The 19,475-nt window shown below is 36.1% G+C and overlaps 1 protein-coding gene across 1 annotated transcript; it reads right to left on the bottom strand.

The window, feature by feature from the left end:
- Positions 1-352: 352 nt before the first annotated feature.
- On the bottom strand, positions 353-15,575 carry RP1 (retinitis pigmentosa 1 (autosomal dominant)). The gene is made up of 4 exons (XM_017727462.1): positions 15,488-15,575; positions 11,876-12,526; positions 10,347-10,518; positions 353-7,519 (listed from the first exon to the last, which is right to left on the bottom strand). The coding sequence occupies exons 2-4, from the start codon at positions 12,512-12,514 to the stop codon at positions 1,932-1,934; spliced, it is 6,399 nt and encodes a 2,132-aa protein (XP_017582951.1). The 5' UTR covers positions 12,515-12,526; positions 15,488-15,575; the 3' UTR covers positions 353-1,931.
- Positions 15,576-19,475: the final 3,900 nt, after the last annotated feature.

The following is a 19,475-nucleotide window of genomic DNA, read 5'->3' as shown; positions in this document are numbered from 1 at the left end:
ATGCCGCACAGAGTGCTGTGAACCCAACAGAAAGACTGTGAGTGATGGAGATATATATAGCTGTTGATTTGCCTAACATTTAGACATTATTTACAGCACAGAATGCTATATGACATTTAGATGGATTCTAGTAATTCTCAGTTGCATTTTCCAAACACAGGTTTTATTTCTGTATCGACATGTAAAGGGATGAAAAAATACCATTAAGAATCTTCACTTGGAGCAGTTCTAAAACATGTGAAGGAGGACACCAAAAGAAGTGGAGATGGACAGAAAAACATCAGAAACAAGACCAGCATAGGAAATAACACACAGCTATTTGGTGTGAAATATATCAGACAATACACTTTGCTTTAGAGTTATAACATTAGTTTATTACATAGAATACACCTCTTCAAACAACAGAAGCATAACAGCTAGTTAGGGGGAAATATATCAGCCACTGGACTTTTAAAAACTGAAGAGTGCTTCTAGGTTTCCTACTTGTGCTACAAACCCCTTTTGCTTCACATCCAACTTCTACTTCCCCTCCACGTGCCTTCTGTCCCACACGGGCACAATCAAAGCCTCTGGGCCAAGACTTATTTGTGTCAGACTTTTATTAGGTCCCCAATCTGGATAATCAAAGGATCATGACCCATGGCTTATCACAGCGTGTACATGCTAGTTATTCTAGATACAGTCTTCAAGGGTACAGAATGGCAAAATTCTCATTCTCTCCCTGAAAAGTTGCACCTTCTTTTTTCAGGTGTATCTCTGACTTCATTGACATTGAAGCAAGGTACAATGCAGTGTCAGGAATTAAAATTTAACCAAAAACTGAAACATGACCTAACCACAATATATATTAAATATTTTCCAATTTCATGTGTTACATCATTTACTGAAAATTGCAAACCATATATAAGTGATTACTATGTGCATGCAGTATTTAAAAAATGCTGTAAACAGGTATCCAAAATAACTCTAATAACAGATTGAAAGAACCTGGAACATATTGCATATGCCTTGGATTCTCAAAATAAAACATATTTACAAAAAAAACCCAAAAGAAAGCACAAAAAGAAACCCAAAACAACACCAAAACACATAGACAATCTTTAAAGTACAGAGGTTAAGTAAGAACACACAAAAAAACTTGTAGTGTATGTAGAACAATTTTTAGAGTGTAGTAGTAGTGCTGCCTCAGAAGGAAATATGGCAAGAGCAGTCAGGAAGTCCATTGACAAGCAGCCTCCATTCTCAGTTCCTAAATATGCCCCTTTTGTAGTGTCCTCTGGGTTAAAGAGGCCAACTTTATTTGGCGTCTGGATGATCCTACGTGGAAAAATCGCTTTACTCACATATGTGTTCTGCAGCTGGCCTTAAAATCTCAAACACCAATTTGATAATGTACATCTATATAAAATTAAAATGACTTCTGTTTCCTACTTGTTATTATATTACAGCATTTGAATAGTATTTCCTCATTTTCATTTCAAATTAAACATATCAGTTGATTATGTTCTGGGAAAAGTATTTCTACTGAAAGACAGTTTTCAAGCTCCTTCTCAAATGTCATGGAATATAGAAATCTTATATTAAAACTTGGGCAGGTATTTCAAATTTCAGTTCTCTGTTTAAACAAGCAGCCGTCATTTTCCTAAAATTAGGTGATTGGTACATAACTACCTTTTAACAGGTATTTCAGGGAAAAACTGCTTTCTAATGAAGAAATCATTGCCTTAGAAGAACAACTTTCTTTGTATGGTGGTTCCCATAAAAATGTATCAATATTTGTATTTCAACAGTGATATACAATTGTGACTCATTTTTATCAAGTTATTCACACCGGGAGTTTTATTGCTTGTGCCTTTCAGCAGCTTATTATGTGATTTTTTTTTTTCTGAAGATGTTTTCACTAATCTAACATAATGGAAATTCCAAGATCTTTATTCGAAGTCTTTCTCATCTTTACTGTTTCCACTGTTCAGTGTACAAAAGCAAATTTCTTCTTCTTTGTCTTCTTCCTCTTCTGTAGGAAAGGCATTTTTGTTTTTCAGATTTTCAGAGGTTTTGTGTTCAATGCTATTTAAAGAAGTGTCACACTTCAGAAATGTTTCAGAATGACAGGTTTCTGCTGGATCTGCCAACATGGGAGAAAATTTTTCTCCAACTATATAAATTAAATTTATTCTTAAGGTATGACATATTTTTGTGTTCCCATTGGGTAACTCAGTATTTGTGCCTGTGATAAGATCACTGGGTGTATGTTTGGATACATTATTTTGACAATTTCTGGCATCCATGGGGTTTACATTCATATCCTCGGTAATATGTAACTCTCCTGAATTATCTGTGTCTTTCAAAGTTGAGGATGCAAGTATTCCAAAGTTACTAATAAAATCTAAGGTGTTATCAGCATAAAACCTATTAAAGATATTATTGGCTATCTTATTGATAGAGTTACTCTTCAAAGTCACATAATTATTTTTGTCTGTCAGGTCTTGGCCTGACCATTCCAAATGTTCGCTCTTTTTGGCCAACAAATACGGACCCAGCTGGTTCTCAATATCAGATGCCTTTTGGTAGGCATATCCTCTCTGTTCCTCATTAACTGGTATTACTGTTGCCATCAGTATTGGACAATGTTGGCCACATATAGCATGGAGTCTATCCAGAGAATCTTCTTCATGAAGAGCACTTCTATCAACATTACTAACATTAGTTGGCTGAGACTGTATGGGTACAGCATTTAAAGGCTTTTCCAATGGATGCACCTTGTTATCAGGCAATCTAAATTCTACAGATGAAAAAGCTGGAAAATTGGTGTCAGCCTGTGTGGAAGCAGAACCTACCATGGCTGATGGATTGGTCTTTTCTTTGTTTGCTAGAGGAAGGATCTTACCATTGCGACTAGGTTTGCCTTTTGTATTTAACTCATCCTGAAAGGGGTCTGAATCACTATTATGAGGCATATTGAAGTAGCTGCAAAAATTTTCAGGGGGTTTTACCATGTCTTCAAGTTCTGAAGAAGGAATCTCATCGAGGGCAGGGTATTGATCCAGATTGCCAAAGTGATAGTAAGGAGCTTCATCACTGTTAGTTTCAACTGATGTTGTATCTAAATTACCATACATTCCAATCCGTTCAGGTGGTGATCTTCTTATCAAATGATTTTCTTTCAGAAGCCATTTGCCTTTATCTATCAATATTCCTTCATCTTCACTAGCCTGAATGCTAGGTTGACAATGTTGATTTGGAGATTCCCTGAAACAGTCATTAGGATAACTTGTCTCTTCTCTGTTAGGAGTAGATTGTGATGTTGGTAAAGGAGTATTTCCTCTTCTTGATATACTGTCATCTTTGTTTACATTTACTGGATATTCTTGTGATGGTAGTGAAGAATGTGACAATTTCTCTGCAGAACAAGACATAGGTTCTTGAGAAAAATAAATTATTTTTTCCCCCACTGCAGAGTGGAATCCTTCAGTATCCATTTGAAATACTTTTGACATATAAGGAAATCCTTTATGAAAGTCAGGTTTAAATGAAGCTTCTGTCTTGCCGTAGAGTCGTTCAATAGTTCTCTTTACGTAGCCAGTATTATAATGTTTTTCAAGTGCTTCCTCCCCACTTTCATTGGTCAAGTCACTGGATGCTCTAAAGTTATAATCACTCTCTTCAGTATCTGGTCTATAATCTGACCAGTCTGAAGTAGCAGGACTTTTTAAGCATTTTTTTAATTGAGAAGTGTCAGAACACATTTTATTCTCCACTTCTTCTACTTGCAATGTCTGTTCTCCTTCGGTCATGTCGCATTCTGTAATTTGCTTTGATTCATAGCGAAATGATAAGGGAGAGACTGTAGATAACCTCTCAGAGGTTTGCTCAGATATTTCTGCATCTTCCTTGTCATCCTGTACAGAATAATCCTCATTATTATATTCTACAGAGGTTTCAGCATCTAGTGTAAGTTGGTTTTTTGGGGTTTTGTCAGTATCTGATGACTTTGGATCAACATCCTCATCTTCACTTCTATCAGCAGTAACATGCACAATTTCTTTTTCACCTTCTAACTCAGAAGTATCCTGATCTAAAATAAAATTGTTATCATTAGAAGTTACACTATGAACTGTGGAGTTAGGATCTACTGAAGATTCTGACTCTTCATTAATGAATGATGTATCTTGAATTTTTTCATATAGGCTATCAGGCATTTCTTCATTTCTTTCTGGTGTCTCTATAGCTGATGGAAGGCTACAGGTATTTGAATTAGTATTGGCATATTGACCATCTAGTTGTGTTTTGGGAGCAATCATGTCTGAAGTCTCTGTTTCTTTACAAAGATCCTTCTCTATATCAAAACAGCTTTCTGATTCCCCAGTTAATTTTAGAGTTTCTTCAGAATTGACATTGTCCATTGCAATACAGGGCTCAACTGATTCTTCATGTTCATTCAAATGTATACCATTAGGAATTTCAGATATGGTCATATTCTCATGAGTGGAGTCCTGCTTTTCAAGTTCCTTCTTAAAGTGTAAGAACTTATTTTCTGTTGATTGTTGGAGATGTGAGAAGACAGCCTTCAGCTCATCAGCTTGTTCTACAGCTGCAGTTTGTTTCAGACATTTTATCTGTGTAAATATTTCAGAACAGCTACAGGCATTTTTTTGCATATTGTCTGTGATTGTCCCAGTCAAACGCTCTCTCAGATTCAGTAAAAGTAGCCAGGCTAGGAGAGCATTGGAGGAAGACCCAAAAGCTGAAGGAGAAAAATCTGAAAAGCTGCAAGCTTTTCCTATACATCCACTATGTTCTTTCTGCAGACCAAGCAAAGTTGATTGTAGTTCATGCAGCAACATGCTAGACATGCAATTATTCTGAACATCAGTTCCAATTTTCTCACTGACAATTGTGCAATCAGCTTGAACAGCAACTTCAGATTTTTTTCTGTGACATAGGTTGGTAATTTGGAAGTCAACTTCTGCCATCTTTTTATCATTGTCATGTGCTTCGTGGAACAAATGTAGCTTACCATCCTGATGAAATTCTGACTTTAGTAAATATTTGGCTTCTTCTACTATAGATGTATTAGAATGAATCCAAGAGCCAGTTTGTCTTTCATCTGAATCCTTGGCTGAGTCTTCTGAAATTCTCAATTTACCAATAGGCTTTAATGGTTTTTTTGTTAGATTATCTTCAAGTAGATGTTTTTCTCCAGTTACATGCACATTATTTGTGATAAATCTAGCTTCTTTTTCTACAGAAGCATCAGTATTTTCTTTAGCAGAAGAATGGGCATTGTTATTCTCTACAGTCCCTTCTTTTTTCTTTATTGGGGGTAAGACAGAATTTGATAATGAGTTTTTCAGCCAAGTCTGGACATAGTTTTCATGCAAATGTCCAACAACCTCCCCTTGAAAACCCTCCTGGCTTAGAGCTTCTAGTGTAATGGCACTCTCTGACATATTTCTCTTATCTACACCTTTACTTCGATTTTTCTTCATTGCCTTTTGCTTTTTCTCTTTCTTTGATGACAAATGTTCCAAATTATTCTTTTCTTTTTCAAAGCTAAGATTCTTTGGCACTTCTGACGATGGCTTTGAAGTCACTGATGAGTGAGGTGTCTGTTCGAAAGAACCGCTTATAAGATGTGTGCCTTCTTTCTCAATACTAAGTGTATCTTGACTGAGTTCAGATTCATTGTTTGAATCAGCTGTCATTAGACCATCTTCACTCTTTGCAGATGAAACTATACTACTTTTTTTCCCTGAGTTCAATTTTACCTTGGCCAACTTCTTGTTATTACTTCTTTTTTTTTTATTAGATGATGATAACCCATTTTGTTCCACTGAATCCTGGTGATAGAACTCATCTTCAGGACACATGCTTTTTTCAGAATTGGCCAAACCATCATTGTTTTTTACAAAATATTCAGTTCCTTCTTTCTGAGACATTTCAGAATATTTATCCATAGCCTCTATTGTGGAATCCTGTGTGATATGCAATCCTTCACTTTTAATTATCCCTGAAATGTCCTGATGCTTTTGATATTCATATGTACCTTGCTCTAGAAAGCTAGATGATTTTCTTTTCTTCTTCTTCTTTTTGGTGAGGGATGATGCAGATTGGCTGTTTTCAATGAGTGTTTTCATCACAGATTCAGTCCTGGCACTGATTTGAGTCTCACTTTCAGAAACAGTAGGAAAGAATCCAGTTGTTGGATTTACTTTCTCAGTAGGACCCTTACTACCTGGAGGTGCCATCATCTTCATCTGGCTATGTCCACCACAGGCTGAATGCACTGAATCTTGAGAAATAGTTATTAAATCAGCAGCTTGGCATTTTATTTCTTCTTTTGACTGACATAATTCTGAATATGTAATGAAAGAACTCACTGATCTTTTTATTTGTTTAATATCACGTGACTTATGGATGTGATCTGCTGTGCCTGGCCTGGCTGTCTGGTAAGTTTTTGATGATAGTATGAAACCATTGCTGTTAGCTTTGGAGGTTGATACCAAACTACTATATGCACCTTGTCCCACAGCTGATTTCTCCAGTATATTCTGTACTAATTCATTCTCATCAGGCAGTTCTAATGTCTTCCTATTTGTGGTTTCTACTAACTCACTACTTTTGTGGCTTACTTTAAAAAGCATTTCTTCTTTTATGTTTTCTGAAGAAAGCTTTAATAAACCATTGTCGCTCACCTCATTAAACTTTGGATTGCTGACACTTGATTTTTTTCTGCTTGAGTGAGCTACCATGCAATATTCAGATGTCTTTTCTCCATTCTCTATTTCCTCACTGTAGGAAAACTGTCCTATTGTCTTCTCTTGAACCTCTTTCTCAGATACCAAGGTGACACTTTCAACTACTGCTTTCTTTTGTCTAACACGCCTTGGCCCAGGGGTGGGAGGCCTATAAAAACGAGGCCTGATATCTTCCTCAGGTACATTGCGTACATCGAAATCTGCAGAATTGTTCTTCTCAGAGACATTACAATCAGCAGTTTTCAAATCAGACTCTGATTCTTTGTCTGACACTTCCTCATTGGATTGCTGCAACAAGTCTTCCTCTTCTTTATTGTAGCTCTTCAAAAATAGAGCGTCTTTTGGGTTTATACAGTCTGATGCCTTTACATTGGATGAGCAGTCTTCCACGTTCATTGCAGAAGAATCGCAAATGGAGATATTTTTGTCATCAGAAAGGCCAGCACGACTTACGGTGGTTGTCCACTTAATGGTTTCTTCCTCTTTAATTTTGAATCGAACTTTCATTTCCACTGTGATACTGCCATCTTGATTAACGTGAACAGATTTCTCAATGTCATCTTGATACTGTGCCACAGATAAGTCTTCACCAATAACTGACCGATTTCCTTCTATCCCATTATGACTGTCAAGAACATAGGAAGAATCTGAGTTGTTATCATTTGAGTTGTTATCATTTGAGTTGTTATCATTGCTGGATCCTTTATCAGAAGAAACTGAGAATATCTGAGATCTTGAGCTAGAGTCCCTTTCAGCTCTCACTACCAGTAATTACATTGAAGGAACACAGATTCAGTAGGTAGAAAGTAGAGCAGACAAATACCATGGATAAGGATCCAGATGATGAGACAGCAGACAGGCAACAAAGGAAGATAAAAGAAAAAAGGAGAAAAATTAGTATTAAAGATGTTAATGAAGTGTGTTACTCTTACAGACTTTATTTTTTTATTTATTTTGCAATAGAAAGTACGGAAAAAAACCATGGTTAATCTTGCTGTTCATCTAAGTTTTTAGAGAGAGAAATATAAGAAAGTCTTAATAAAGAATTAAGCATTTAAATACTTGTCCACTTAATCTCATTTTAAAATAAGTTCTTTCTAATGCCAGAACTATGGTCTTATTTGAAGCTCCAAAGCCTAAAAAAGTACTAGATGATCTCATTTTATACTTAATTGAGAGCTGAGATTTCCTTGAGCTTTTCAATGGACTCATAGGCCCTCACTTGTTTGGGCTGCAAGCTTCCAGCTTTACTTCCTCTTCATGCTTTAGTGATCATTAATATATCATTTTCTATTAGTTCTTACAGTTAATTCTAAAATGTGTCGGTCAAGGTGAACATATATCTCCTTGGGCTTAATCTAACAATCTATAGTACATGAGTAACTACTCTTTGTAATGTCACTGACACATGACATTACTGTCACTGACACGTGAGGAAATGGCTCATATCCAGTCCTCTCAACTGGCCCTCTATAAGGAAGTAAACATTGAAGTCCTTGAACTCCTTGTAAAATCTGAACTTAAATCATGATATTCTGAAACACAGGTAGGTATCTGTACTGTAGATAATGGTGCAAACTCAGCAAAGCCAATGAGAATACTTCTAGACTTCAGTGAATTTTGAATGTGGCCCAAAATGTGTTAGCATACACAATGTATATTCCCACAATATGTTTTGATAACTCTGCAATAACTTGGGTCTTTTAAAAAATTTTATCTCATTTCTCTCTCACAGTTGCTGCTGAAGAGATGAGAGCTAAAAACCATGAGATAAGAATAAGTTTTGCTGTCTTCCAAGGTCTTCTGCATGTACAAGGGAAACAGTGCGGGTAAATCCACACAAAGGTTTGCAAAACTGCCACTGATATCTAAATATATATGATCCACCATTTAATAGACAGGTTTCACTTGCAAAAAGAGTTTTAACACATGTAATATTAACTTACCTACATTTCTTGAATTTAAGCTTTTTTTGTTTGTTTGTTTAAGTGGTCTCACATCAAGACTTTTACAGTAATATATTACCATTATAGATATATGCCTATAACTTCAGGCAAACTGCCTTGCAAGTTTCTCAAGCATATGCTTTACCATGAACTGAGTAAGAAACAAATGTTGCACTAATTCCTCTAACACAGACCAGAACTTCTGCTTCTCTGTCTCAGGAAATGGAATTGAAACAAAAATCCTGAAATTTCATTTTCCGTGCTTTCATATCATCAATGATATCTCCTACACCTGATATTTTTGAAATTCTCAGATTAAAGACAAAAAGAGGGTTGGGTTTTCCTCCCTCATTCTGTAATTGATGTTAACTAATAATTAGAAATGGGAGATAATCAGATTCAGCAACTGAGGTTTTCTACAGTTGCAAGGCTCATTCTGTCTCAAAGCAAAATCTGGGTAGGATTTTTGTTTCTGCAGAACTTTCATTCTCAAAATGTTTTTACTCATTCTCTCTTGACTCATTAGTTATGCTGTGCAAACAGCATAAGGTCTCAAGCTGTGCAAATCAAAGTACATGAAGGCTGAAAAAAACTAAAATTAATAGCTTGGTGGGGAGATAATAAAGTGCAAGGAATGTGAATGGAACTCCCTCAAGCAAATGGAAATCAAATGTCTTATATATTAATGTACTCCACAACACTGTCAGGGTTACTGTGGAAAGTCCCAGTACAGCAAAAATTACAGTGTTCCCTGGGTTCTGCACTACAGCATGAAGCTGTAGCAAGAGTACAGAGCACCTCTGGGTTAATAAAGTTCCTGTAGACAGTACCTCAGCCCTACAGGATGCTGTAATGTCAAGAATTCCCACAGGACTTAAAGCTCTGGTACTACAGGATTTCATTTCCCTCAACCTCAGGCTATTCATCTAGCCTAGCTTCTCTCCAAGAGCTCCTCATGTTCTTGATCATCCACTGGCCACTTCACCCTCTTCCTGACCTTATCAGTGCCACAACTCTGTGAGTAATCAAAGGGAAAGTACATATTTGTGTATCTTTTCCCGAACTTATTCAAAAAATGTGTATAACAGCCATGAGCATGTAGGAATGGACAACACTCTGTTTAGGCAAAAGCAACTTCAAAAACATGATGACTTTTTGAGTGGATTGATGCTGTACTAGTTTTCTTATTTATGTGGAGCATGAGACAAGAGAAACCTGCACTTGTTAAGTTCTGAAAACTGAACAAAATTTTGCCCAAGCAATTCAGTCAGAGCCTGAAGTAGTCTGAGGGAGTTTTTAGCACTGCTGTTATTAATTCTGACACCAAAAAATTAGTAACAATGGAAACCAAATGAATTAAAATAAAATATACCCATAGGTTTGCATCCATGTTCTAAGTAAGTCTGTCGGAAACAAAATAAGCTGTACTAGCTGAGTACTTAGCAGAAACTTGCATTTTAGAAAGAAAATGAACCCTTTCACTTTGATCTTTCATAAGCTAATAGAGGAGTCACAGCAGATATAAACAGTTTCAACTGGCCTTTCTGAATATCCTTGATCCTAGTAAGATTGTCACTGTTTATGTCTTAAGCTGAGAGAGATAAACAAATTAATAAAATACTAATGAATTCAAAGAACTTACTCTTTTCACTTTCTGACTTGGCATTTGCTTTTGGGTACACACGATTTCCAATTCCAAGCAATTTAGCTGGCCGCAAATACTCAAGAGATTCATAATTGCTTGGTTTAAAAGGCTCTCTCCCCGCTGCAACTACAGCTCCAGGGCACAATATCAGGGCCTGAAGATTAGGAACCTGGAAAAAAAAGTAACATTAAATTCTCTACCTTAGTAACCACCAAAAAATAATGTAAGAGGTTTATCCTTTTCAAGCTTTAATATCTTCACTTCTTAGTCTCTACATTCATTTGTAGCAAACTATTAAATATGTATCACAAAACGGAATTAATTTTTCAATTCCTATAAGGCAATTCCTATTTCTGTGAGGATATATCTTGTTATATAAATATATTGGATAATTACTTCAAGAAGGAACTTGGATCCAGATGAAAATTTTCTTAAAATTTAAGTGTTTGTACATGTAATTTTGTTTCATCATTGCACAGTGACAGTTCATAGGCATGAAATATGAATATGCATTTGGAGGTAGGTATACATATGAAGACATACTTGGAGGAAAAATTCAGAATACAGCACAAGCAGTTGACTCGTACTTCCACAATGGAATAGGACACAATCACAGAGCGTTATACTTTGGAAAAGACCTCCGGAGGTCATGTAGTCTAACCCTCTACTCAAAGCAGATCTGACTGGATCAAGGTGCTCAGAAGCCTTGTCTGACAGTTTTGAATGTTCCAAAAATACATTGCAAGATAATGCTTACAAACTTCACTAACTAGTAGGTAATATGGTCAGTTTCCCAACCCAATACACAATTTCAATAAGTAGAGCGCAAACAGAAGATTTCCCTTGAGCTCTTGGAGTTCTGCATAGAATTCTCTTTCTAGATACCTGTTAAAAGTAACCATCAATGTTTTTCTGTAGTTAAACAACAGACAGAAAAAACACTGAGTTAAAATTATAAAAATACTATGTGAGATTAAAATCTGGATTATTAGTGCTGCACCATCTGAGTTTAGAGGTACAGAACCTGGTCCATGGTTTGAAAACTGTAATAGGCAATCAGGTGAGAGAGTTCCAAGTCATTAATGGCAAACCACTCTGTACTTGTGCAATGCTAAAAATATGTGTGGCCATTAGATGCTCTTTGTCATGTTCTAAGACATAAAAGTCCCAGATAAACAACATTAAGACTAAAGGAAGTTTTTTAGTAAATGGGTAAAAGTATAGAATTAGAAGCATGCCTGAAAGAGGCCTGAGTAAGAGAAATGAAAGTGGGGTTTTTATTTTGCTTAAAATGAAATGTGTCCTCACTAGCTTCTCTCTGCTCCCAAGACTCCAGTATATTTCCTCCAAGCTAGTAGTCCTTCTGAAGGGGGAAAAAGCATAGAAAGTAGACAGATGAAATTTAGAACATCAGATCATACATCAGGACCATGTTACAAGCTTATAAAAGATACAATTTTTATTTAATTTAAAATAATCTAGGAGAAATTATTTTTTTAAAAGGCAGTACACATCCATATTCTCACCTTTCTGCCATCAGTGGTATAGATTTTCGCAACTGGATATTGCATTAACTCACTCATATAATCCAGAAAGGCCTCAAATGTTTGTGTATTTTTCTTTCCCAAAACTATGGTGCGCCTAAGTCTCACGTCTCCATTTTTGAAAACAAGCATCTTTTTGGGAGTTGTTATCCTGCTTTCTCGATGGCCAAACCCATCTTCATTCTGCCTTGCTAATTGCACAGCTCGACGACGAGCGCTGACAGGCCTGCTGATCTGCCAGGGCAGTGGCTTTTTGCTGGCCTGTTCCAGGTTGATGGGCTTCATTTTCCTCTGATGGGAACAAATATAGGATTTTCCATCTTCAAGATCCTCCAGACTGGTGATGCTGTGTCTCCCTCTTGGTGTACTAATATTCCTAACTCCAAAAGGTAACGGGACCCGTTTGGATAAACTATCCAGCAAGGCATCAAATGTCTTGTAAGACCTGCTATTAACTACCATTTTGATTCCATTAAACTGGGGATCTCCACTTTTATAGAAACAAATCCGTTTTGCCACAACAGGTTCAGTAACATTGAAATGGCGTGTGGATAAACTCTGTTCACTCTCAGATGAGTTTGGATGATTCACTGAGTAACTACTTGAAGGTGTTTCACTCATTTTGACAGCAATCTGGAAGAAAGAGGAGAAGGATGTTAAACTTTTCTTATGACTAGTAAAAATATGATCTACATTTTGAAAGGTGCAGAAAGAGGATTTATAAGAAACCAACAGCAGCACGTTGTGCCAAAAATCATTGGATTTAAATGGATTCAAGCTGTTATCACTAAATTCCACAAAGACTCCAATACTGTCAGATTAAGTCAGCATACCTCTACTTGCAAATATTCCCAAAACCCTCCAATGTCATTTCGAATCAGTTATAATTTTGGTACAAGAGACCTTTCTTAGAAGGAGGTGGTTTGTCAGTCCACCCTTCCTTGAGGATGAAGCTAATGACATTTAACATTTAAGATATTTAAGAAAAGTCCTTACTAGGAGGGAGCAATTCGTGCTTTGGTACGAGCCTTTTTTAGTCCAAAGTAGCTAAACTGAAAGACAATGCAATTCATTCTGATCTTATGTTCTAGTTTCATACCAAGGCAAAACCATTGGAGTCAGAGAAACATCTCCCAATTTACTGCACTGTAAACTATACCACAATAAGGCTCAAAAAATGTGTTGAAGTGAAGTTGCATCATAAATTGACAGATCATTTGCTTTTCTATTTTAAGATTTATATCTCACGATACCTATCTACTACAATGATCACATTTATACTGAAGGAAAAAAAGCTACTGACAAAATAAGGAGTTTTTAGTAAAAGAAAAGTCTTTAAGTCCCTCAAAAAGACACAAAAAATTCAGGTATTCTTCAGGAGAAGTAGCCTTGAAGTGAGAACATTTAAATACTGGTCTTATAAAAACAAATTATTTCTGATAACCATATAGATAGTCTTCATGCTTGCAAATAGAGCACCACTACAACAATCTTTCCATTTTAATCCAATCTAAATACAGATACTATAATGACAACCCTTTAAGTGACAAAATAACTTAATGGCTGGCTTGCCTTGACTGGAACACAGGCTAAAAACTGTCAACTAATTAGCCACAAGGAAACAGTTTTAGTAGAGTTTTACTGAAAAGCTACATAGCAGTCTCAGCAAACATTTATCATCAAAGTAATATAAATTCAATTCTTTAATGATATCACCTTGATATAACTGCCATATTGAGTAAAGGAACAATCTCTGGCTAGTATATCGTTTTCATAATGAAGCTATGGAAAACAGTATTTTGATTATTTTAATACTACATATATCAGTTCTGAAATTGATAAGAAAAAGTTATGTTTCAAGATAGTGAAGGTTCAAATAAAGTCAGATTTGATAAGATTTTATCTTACTGTGTTCTTACAGCTTTTCCGATAACACACTGATTCAGCTCAGTTGTTTTTCCTGAACTAGGAGTTGATTATTTTGAACACTGATCAGAACACAGGAAGAAATGTATCCTTTTAAGACATAATTTATGCTGCAAAATATACTCATCTAGGTGCTAAAACTAAAAGATAGCCAAGCAGGTCTGCACTAGAATGTTGTACTCCAAAACTGATCTACGTAATCACAATTCTGTTCAAAATAAATAAATTTTTAAAAACCTAAAAAATTAAAAAGAAAAAAAAATTAATTAAGGAATATGCAAGAAGAAATTTTCAAGGTTGGCTGCAGCAACTTATGTAACCCAGTCCACAATGGCTGTTGAAATGGCTTACTTCCTGTAGGAGGGAGGAGCTCCACTTCAACTGAAACCACTGAGAGCTACAGCTGCTCATCTTTTTTGACACATCTACTCATTAGCTGAGTAAATTTTCACTATACTTCTATATTGAGAGGCTGACAGGTGATTTAGACTAGGGATTCAATTTGAACTTGACATTTTATGCTGCATGTGTCATTCTGCTTAGCTGGATATGCCTAGAGGAAATCTATAAGGGCATTTTTGCTGCTAGCTGCAACACAAACTTTCCTACTCTCTTTGCAGAGCAAATGTTCTACTCCAATGAAAGCAGCAATGACAGCAGTAAAGTTCTTGAGTGAACTGAACATCATGTTACTCCATTTCAACTGGCCAAGACTGGAGTCTGATAGTCCAGTCCAGGATCTCTGGGGGAAAAGTATTATTATCAACAATCCCCAGAGGCAGAAATGAACAGGCACAGCTCCTCAGCTCCTCTCTAACTGTATGATTTGATTATTCACTCTTACAAGAGATAAAATAGGTGAGATTTTCTCATGAGACCACTGACATTAATCACTTTGGAATTAGCCGCTCAGAAGCTGTTCTAGATACTTGGGCTTGTGCAAAACATTCAGTTACATAAGCATCAACATTTGGAAGAGAAATACAATATATTTTACATAAAGATAATTATTAGACTTAGTCTTGATGCTGTGGAAGAACTGAAATCCAAGACAAAGAAGGAATATACATATCAAGACAGAAAAAAGACAATTTTCAGTGTAAACACAGAAGAATTTAAATTCACAAAACTAAGAAAAATGTTTTCCTTAGCAAAATTGATGGTACACCTTTGTTCAGCACACCATGTCTCTAGCATTAATTTTAATGGCAAAAATTGCTTATGCATCTTTCAGATACCTTATAATTGCATTTTACAAATGCAAAACATTTCAAAAATGAACAGTCAACTTATAGGAGAAGTTACTTTTTCATGCTACAGGCCACCATACTGTAATAGCTTAATATCATCATAAATATACTATCAATTTTCATGCATAAATGATATTATTCTAAAATTAAGAAATAGCTGATATTACATGAAACAGGATGTCTATTAAGATATTTTGGCAACTAAAATATTGAGAAATTTATTCTCCAAGAAAATCAAACAGAAATCAGAACTTAATCCTTTTCCCTGCATTCTCATAAACAAAATCACTCATTCAATGTTTATGCACAAAGCTAAATTCTATAAAGACACTAAGTGGAACACTTCATTCTAAATACATAAGAATACCTTCAATGCCATAGAGCTGGTAAGCACTGCATATAATTTTATCATACTCACCCCCAGTCCTATGTAAATAAAAGAGAGTATTGCTTGTTTTCAGAGATTTATAAACTGTAGATGTGATTGTCTTTGTCTTAGTCCAAGTATGCTCAGCCAGGAAAAACATCATAATCCACTTGCCTAATCTCAGCTAATGTGAATCACCAGACCAGGTTCAGCACAGGCAGCCACTGTTCAGAGCAGAATGTCTAACACCTCACCCAGCAAGTCCTCTCATATGATGTTAAAACACTGCTTACCTTCTAAATATTTCATTTGTATAATTTTCTATTTACTTATATTTCTCAAGAGACTCACAAAGCCACATAAAATAAAAATGAGGGTGGGGAATGAAGGTTATCTAATCTACCTTCTTGTCAGAGTAGGTTTATCATCCAAACTAAATCCTTTAGTGATAAAAAATTTTAATATGTTAAAAATGGAGCTTCTACCACTCACCTTCTGAGACTATTTATTAGCTATCTCTAATTATTAGCTATCCCTAATTCTTGCTTTCCTTCATTCACTTCCTCAAGTTGATCCTCTTTGTGCTAAATATTCTCCCATGTTTTTCTCTGGTCAGATAACACAATGAAAATAGTTCCACAGTTTCTTTAGCAAGAGTTAGTAAAACATTACAGTCTGAAGGAGTTTTGTCATCCATGAGGCATTCTTTATTTCTACATGTTGGAAAAAGGGCAATGATTATTAATGTGTGTGAATATAGCTCAGGAAGAGACAGGAGGATTATGTTTAACTGTATCTTAGCTATACCATGGAATGTGGAATTTTTTTTTTTCTTTTTCCAGTGGAAATACTATGTTCCCAGATGGTAACTGTTCCATCCAATTGCCACCAGAAGTATAATCTGATTTGGAGCTTCTTTGCTTAATCAGGATGATAACACAATGAAAATAGTTCCACAGTTTCTTTAGCAAGAGTTAGTAAAACATTACAGTCTGAAGGAGTTTTGTCATCCATGAGGCATTCTTTATTTCTACATGTTGGAAAAAGGGCAATGATTATTAATGTGTGTGAATATAGTTCAGGAAGAGACAGGAGGATTATGTTTTACTGTATCTTAGCTATACCATGGAATGTGGAATTTTTTTTTTCTTTTTCCAGTGGAAATACTATGTTCCCAGATGGTAACTGTTCCATCCAATTGCCACCAGAAGTATAATCTGATTTGGAGCTTCTTTGCTTAATCAGGATTACACCAAACTCTCAAAACTAGCTGTGTAGAACAGTAACAAAAACACTGCTCAGTAGACACTACCACGACATGCTGTAATGAGTTTTTAACTAGTCTCCTTAGTAGAGTATTCAACATTTATAGAAGTTGTAAAATACCACTTCAGTTCCACTTTCATAAAATGCATAAGTATGAACAAAGATTAAATTATAATCTTACAGATATTTTGCTAAAACATTGCTTTTTAAAATAATATATTAATATAATTATTTAGGTCCTTAATCTACCTTAGCTAATGTACTCGTATTCCAGTCAGTATTCTGTTGTTTACACTTGTTCAGAAGATGAAAAGTGCAAATTCTATTCTGATGTCTTAAAACTAAACTGCTTATAACAAGAATTTATATTGGGTTGGATTTCTCTACAGTGTAGGATTTAAAATATCATTGCTACCCTCATTAACTTTCCAGTGCATGCAAAGACACTTTCAATAGATAGCTAATCCATCAGCAGCTTCTGTGTATCACTAGAATTGGGGACTCAAGAGATCATACTGCTGGGACCTGGTGAAGATGACAATCAAGTGTCACCATTTGACAGTGCAAATGCCTCTTATTTCTCTAAGACTTCAAGAGGCTTGCAAAGCTTGTGTCCAGACATATGTAGCTTAAAGGCCCATTGCATTCATTCTTGTACTCCAAACACTTCATATATTCTGAAAAGATAGAAAAATCATCAACTTTACAGTAAAAATAGCATCAATAGAATTATGCTTTATTCAGGCTTAAAGCTAACAAGCCACAAAAAAATTATCACTATCTTAAAGCTTCAACATTGACATGGAAACACCTTTCACCCATTCATGTGGGCAGCTTGGCTGATACCTATTAAATTATTAGTTATGCAAGAACTCAGCCTTAATATCTGGAGAACAGTTGTTCTTTACATGTAAACCTTTTACAAAGAAAAATTGGGAAATATAAAATTAGTCCAGAAAATTTAGGCAAGCAAAATGAGGCCACATGAGAAAACATACCACTGATTAAAATTGTAATGGCAGGCATGTTTACAATTTTTCTGAGTTGCTGTCATTCTCACAAATGACAAGCCTGTTTATCTCCAAAACATCTTCAGTTTTAGGTTCTGATACTAAATATTGCACTTAACCTGTAGTCAATATCCCTGTTGGTCCCATTTTTTAAGGGTTATTGACTGGGCAATAACTGAAATTATGGCCATATCACTGTGAGGCTGTCACTAACTTCAGTTCTTTTCTCTCATGGAAAAGAAGCAAAAAGAGGCAAACTCATGTTTGGCTCTTTGTGAACACAGTGCCAGATAAGTACAAAGGATCTACTCTAATGACCACAGGCATCGGTGGAAGTTTTCCTTTTGATTCCAAAGGTTGTTCTCTGGGAAGGCAGTGGCAGAGACATGGCCAGTTGAAGGTCCAGTGCCTGCAGTTAACACCATCCTATGAGGCAAAAGGCCTAAGTCCAGCACCCGAAGCAAACACTTGGCCTGCCAGGTTCAGCCCAACCTGGGCTGAACCAAAGCTCAAGTGGAAGTTTTCAAAGCCAAAAGTTTCTAATTGACTCCAAAATTCTTTGTATGAGACCAGCAAAACACAGCATCAAAATAATTGTAACAAATATTTTTATCATTACTCTTTCTGATTGTGACCTATCTGGCCTCCTTTCCTGTGGAGTTTGCTTCAGTAACGGAACTGATTAAATGTTACAAGTACCTAAATATAACCTAACACTTTCCACCTCCTTCTACAAGTCCTCGGTGTTTCTCAAGACCATTATCATATCTAGGAAAGTGATGCTTAAGAAAGAAAAAGTATGCTAGCAATTACATTCACATGTTTGCTGATATATCCTTTTTTCCTTAGCAGATAACCAGCATTCCAGGTTGAGAAACATAAGCAGCCTTTTATGCAGCATTATCCTGAGTTCGAGCAGGGTCAGATCTGTGTGTGCTCTGACTTCCCTGCCTGGCAATCCTATGGCCCTTGAACGACACCCTTTGTTTAAGTCAGAGCCATATGGAGCAGCAGTTAACACTTGAGTATTTTTATCATTCAAGAGTGAGTCACTTCTTCAGAAAGGGCAGCTGCTCCACCAGTTAAACTATTGCTGCTGTTGATCACATGCCCCAAGAAAATGCTGATAACGTGCCTTACATTTCCAAGTCCCTGCAACCTCTTATACTTCTGGGGTTTTTTCTTAATTGGACTGCACAGCAAGGTATGGAACTAGGAAACTGCTATCAAGCTAAAAAGGAAATTATCACATTAGAAGCAGGGCCCTGGGTCAAGTTCCCTTCAGTGTGCCCAGCCTGTTTACATCCTTTCCAGCAAAGCTTTCCAAAAATGTGGCACTATTAATATGTTACTACTGATAAGATTTTGAACCCTCACATTACAACAGCATTTTACTGTTTGATATACATGAACTCCTTATCAAGTTAATCCTCACAGACTTTTATTCATTAAATTCTCCAACAGAGATTTGATAACCAACAGCTGAGGATGCAGAATGAGAAAAAGAAGTATGCCTCTGGGGAGGAAAACAAAACAAAATAAAAGCAGAGCTCTGCTTTTAAGAGAACTCTGCCTGGATAGTTAGCTGAATTGAAAAACTCCTGTTTGAGTTGCTCTGGTTTTTGACCACCACTACATTTAACTCAAATCTAAACACCCATTTGTGTTCAGTACACAGATTCCACTGGGAAATGTCTGGCCTTGCAGAAGTACAAATTGACCCATCATCTTTAAGTGAGTTAGAATTTAATTCTGGTGTGTAC

This window comes from Corvus brachyrhynchos, unplaced genomic scaffold, assembly GCF_000691975.1.
Source record: "Corvus brachyrhynchos isolate BGI_N302 unplaced genomic scaffold, ASM69197v1 scaffold60, whole genome shotgun sequence".
NCBI classification, from domain to species: domain Eukaryota; kingdom Metazoa; phylum Chordata; class Aves; order Passeriformes; family Corvidae; genus Corvus; species Corvus brachyrhynchos.
Note: the sequence above shows the minus strand (reverse complement) of the source record. Positions and strands in the feature narration are given on the sequence as shown.